Below are 2,069 nucleotides of genomic sequence, written 5' to 3' on the forward strand. Positions count from 1 at the left end.
CCCCCCCCCCCCCAAAAAAAAATCTTGATGTATCTCTTCTTTTAGCTGGGCTCTAAGCCTTTGCTGTTGCTGTTCCCCCCTTTTGGCTCCCCTTTTCCTTTAACCCTTTGTTTATTCTTCCCTTGGTAATGAATTTATTTATTCACCAAAAAAAAAAAGGGTAGAGCCGTAGAGGCACATCAACATTTATTTATTTATTACTTTTGTTGGTTTCATTTGGCTTTGTTTCTTCTCACTTGGGCATGGTTAGGTGTGATGGGTTAACTGAAGTGAACATGTTACCATGTTTGCACATTGCGGTACTGCACCGGAATGACTTCCGATGCTAAAAGGTGATGGATAATCTATTAATATGTTTTTCTAGCATAGAATTAAATAAGTTTTTTAATCTCTGCTTGGGAGACATTTCTTTAGGAACCGTAAATTTCGACAGTGTGGTTGGTTCTTGATTGTGCCATTGGTGGATGTTTATCATGAAGTCCAATTTTATAGATGAAATGCATTCTTACAAACATGCAGTATGTGCAAAGAAGCCTCATTACGAATTATCTATGCTTTCAGGAGATCACTGCAGATCCTGAGGTAGAGATCCCAGATGTTTGTGTTGCGAAGCAGCTGATGCGGCGGCATGTGCGTGACCTCCTCGGCATTCTCCCCTACAAGGAGAGGCGGATAATCCAGATGCGATATGGAATTGCCGATGGAGAATGGAAATCATTAGCAGAAATCGGGTCTGTATTCAATTTGTCAAAGGAGAGGGTCCGGCAGCTGGAGAAACGAGCCCTGGATAAACTCAAGCAGTGCCTCTCAAGCCAAGGGCTCGGAGCTTATACCGATTTGCTCATTTAGAGGTAGAGATGTTTGTAGGAATGCCATTCATTATCCTTTTTCTTTTGGGGTGGGGTGAAGCAATGACAGATTAATGGCATGATTATTCCATTTTTCTTTTAAATTGGGAAGGGAATCCATTCGTCACTCACATCAGTATTCAGAATAGATCTGTAATATGTAAGCAGTTGTACATAATAATGTCTACATGCATAAATCTCTGTTTCTCTCAATATATCATTTGCTGGTTTATTGTGAACATGCTTTTCTTCAGATTGATGAGGACAAATCTTGCTTAGGTTGGTGAAGCCCTGGAATGTTGATCCCCTGGCAGACCTTTCAAAATCCATTCAGACCTAGGCGCTTTTCAATCTCAGCCCTTCCTCTGCTTCTATTCGGATTCTATGTAAACCCACCATCCCTCTTTTGAAGTACTTGTCTAATCAGCATTGCCACAGGATATCCCCCTTTTTATCTCTTCCCTCCCCCCTTCTGTGGATATAACTAAACTATTTTAGTACGTTATTACTTGATGATAAAGTAGACTGATACAATCCCAGGACAATGCCCATGAGCTGGGATGGATTGAGCTGAAGTTGACTTGCGTCGCATGAATGGGCGGCAACTCTGGGACTCTTGGTAGGCAGGATGCATGACATTCTATCAGACAATCTGTAACTCCGTTTGTGAGCAATGGACCAGCTTGCAATTGAGTAGACTCCCAGCATAGGTCTCTTGGAAGTTTGAACATAGGTAACAGAACAAAGGATGACTCTGACATAGCTTCCCAAATATTAAATAAAACATGAGGAATTGTCCTACAGGTATCCCTGTTTTTTATGTTGATGTTCTTGGGAGATAGCTTTAACATCTAAACCATGCTTAGCAGTTCTTACTGGACATCTTTGTAGCTAAATGATTTATGACTACTCTGGCGGTGGGTTGGTTGAGTGGCTTCTTGGCTTTTTGGAATACTTGAGCTAGTTGCCGCTTACTGTAGCATTCAGGGAGTTTGTAAAGGATATTTTCATTTCCCCTTTCTCAATTGGAGGCCTTGACTATGGCTTTTTTACCAATTGTAGCTGAAAGCCTGAAACCCCCAAGTCTAATCTTTGGGCAAAGCTGTATGAAATAAAATGAAAATGTTAAGACTCAGTTTGTGTGACATCACAGTCCACTTGCATGCCAATTTTCCAGGGCTTCCATGCCTAGGATCCCATATGATACCGGGGGGGGGGGGG

General features: G+C 41.8%; 1 protein-coding gene across 1 annotated transcript in view; it reads left to right on the top strand.

Moving 5' to 3' along the window:
* Positions 1–1,087, top strand: part of LOC122087603 (RNA polymerase sigma factor sigF, chloroplastic) — a 17,840-nt gene extending 16,753 nt beyond the window's left edge. Inside the window, exon 11 of the mRNA XM_042656798.1 lies at positions 562–1,087. Within this exon, the coding sequence (XP_042512732.1) occupies positions 562–849 (288 nt within the window). The 3' untranslated portion in view covers positions 850–1,087. The remainder of the gene's footprint in view (positions 1–561) is intronic.
* Positions 1,088–2,069: the final 982 nt, after the last annotated feature.

Source organism: Macadamia integrifolia, chromosome 8 (genome assembly GCF_013358625.1).
Source record: "Macadamia integrifolia cultivar HAES 741 chromosome 8, SCU_Mint_v3, whole genome shotgun sequence".
Classification (NCBI taxonomy): domain Eukaryota; kingdom Viridiplantae; phylum Streptophyta; class Magnoliopsida; order Proteales; family Proteaceae; genus Macadamia; species Macadamia integrifolia.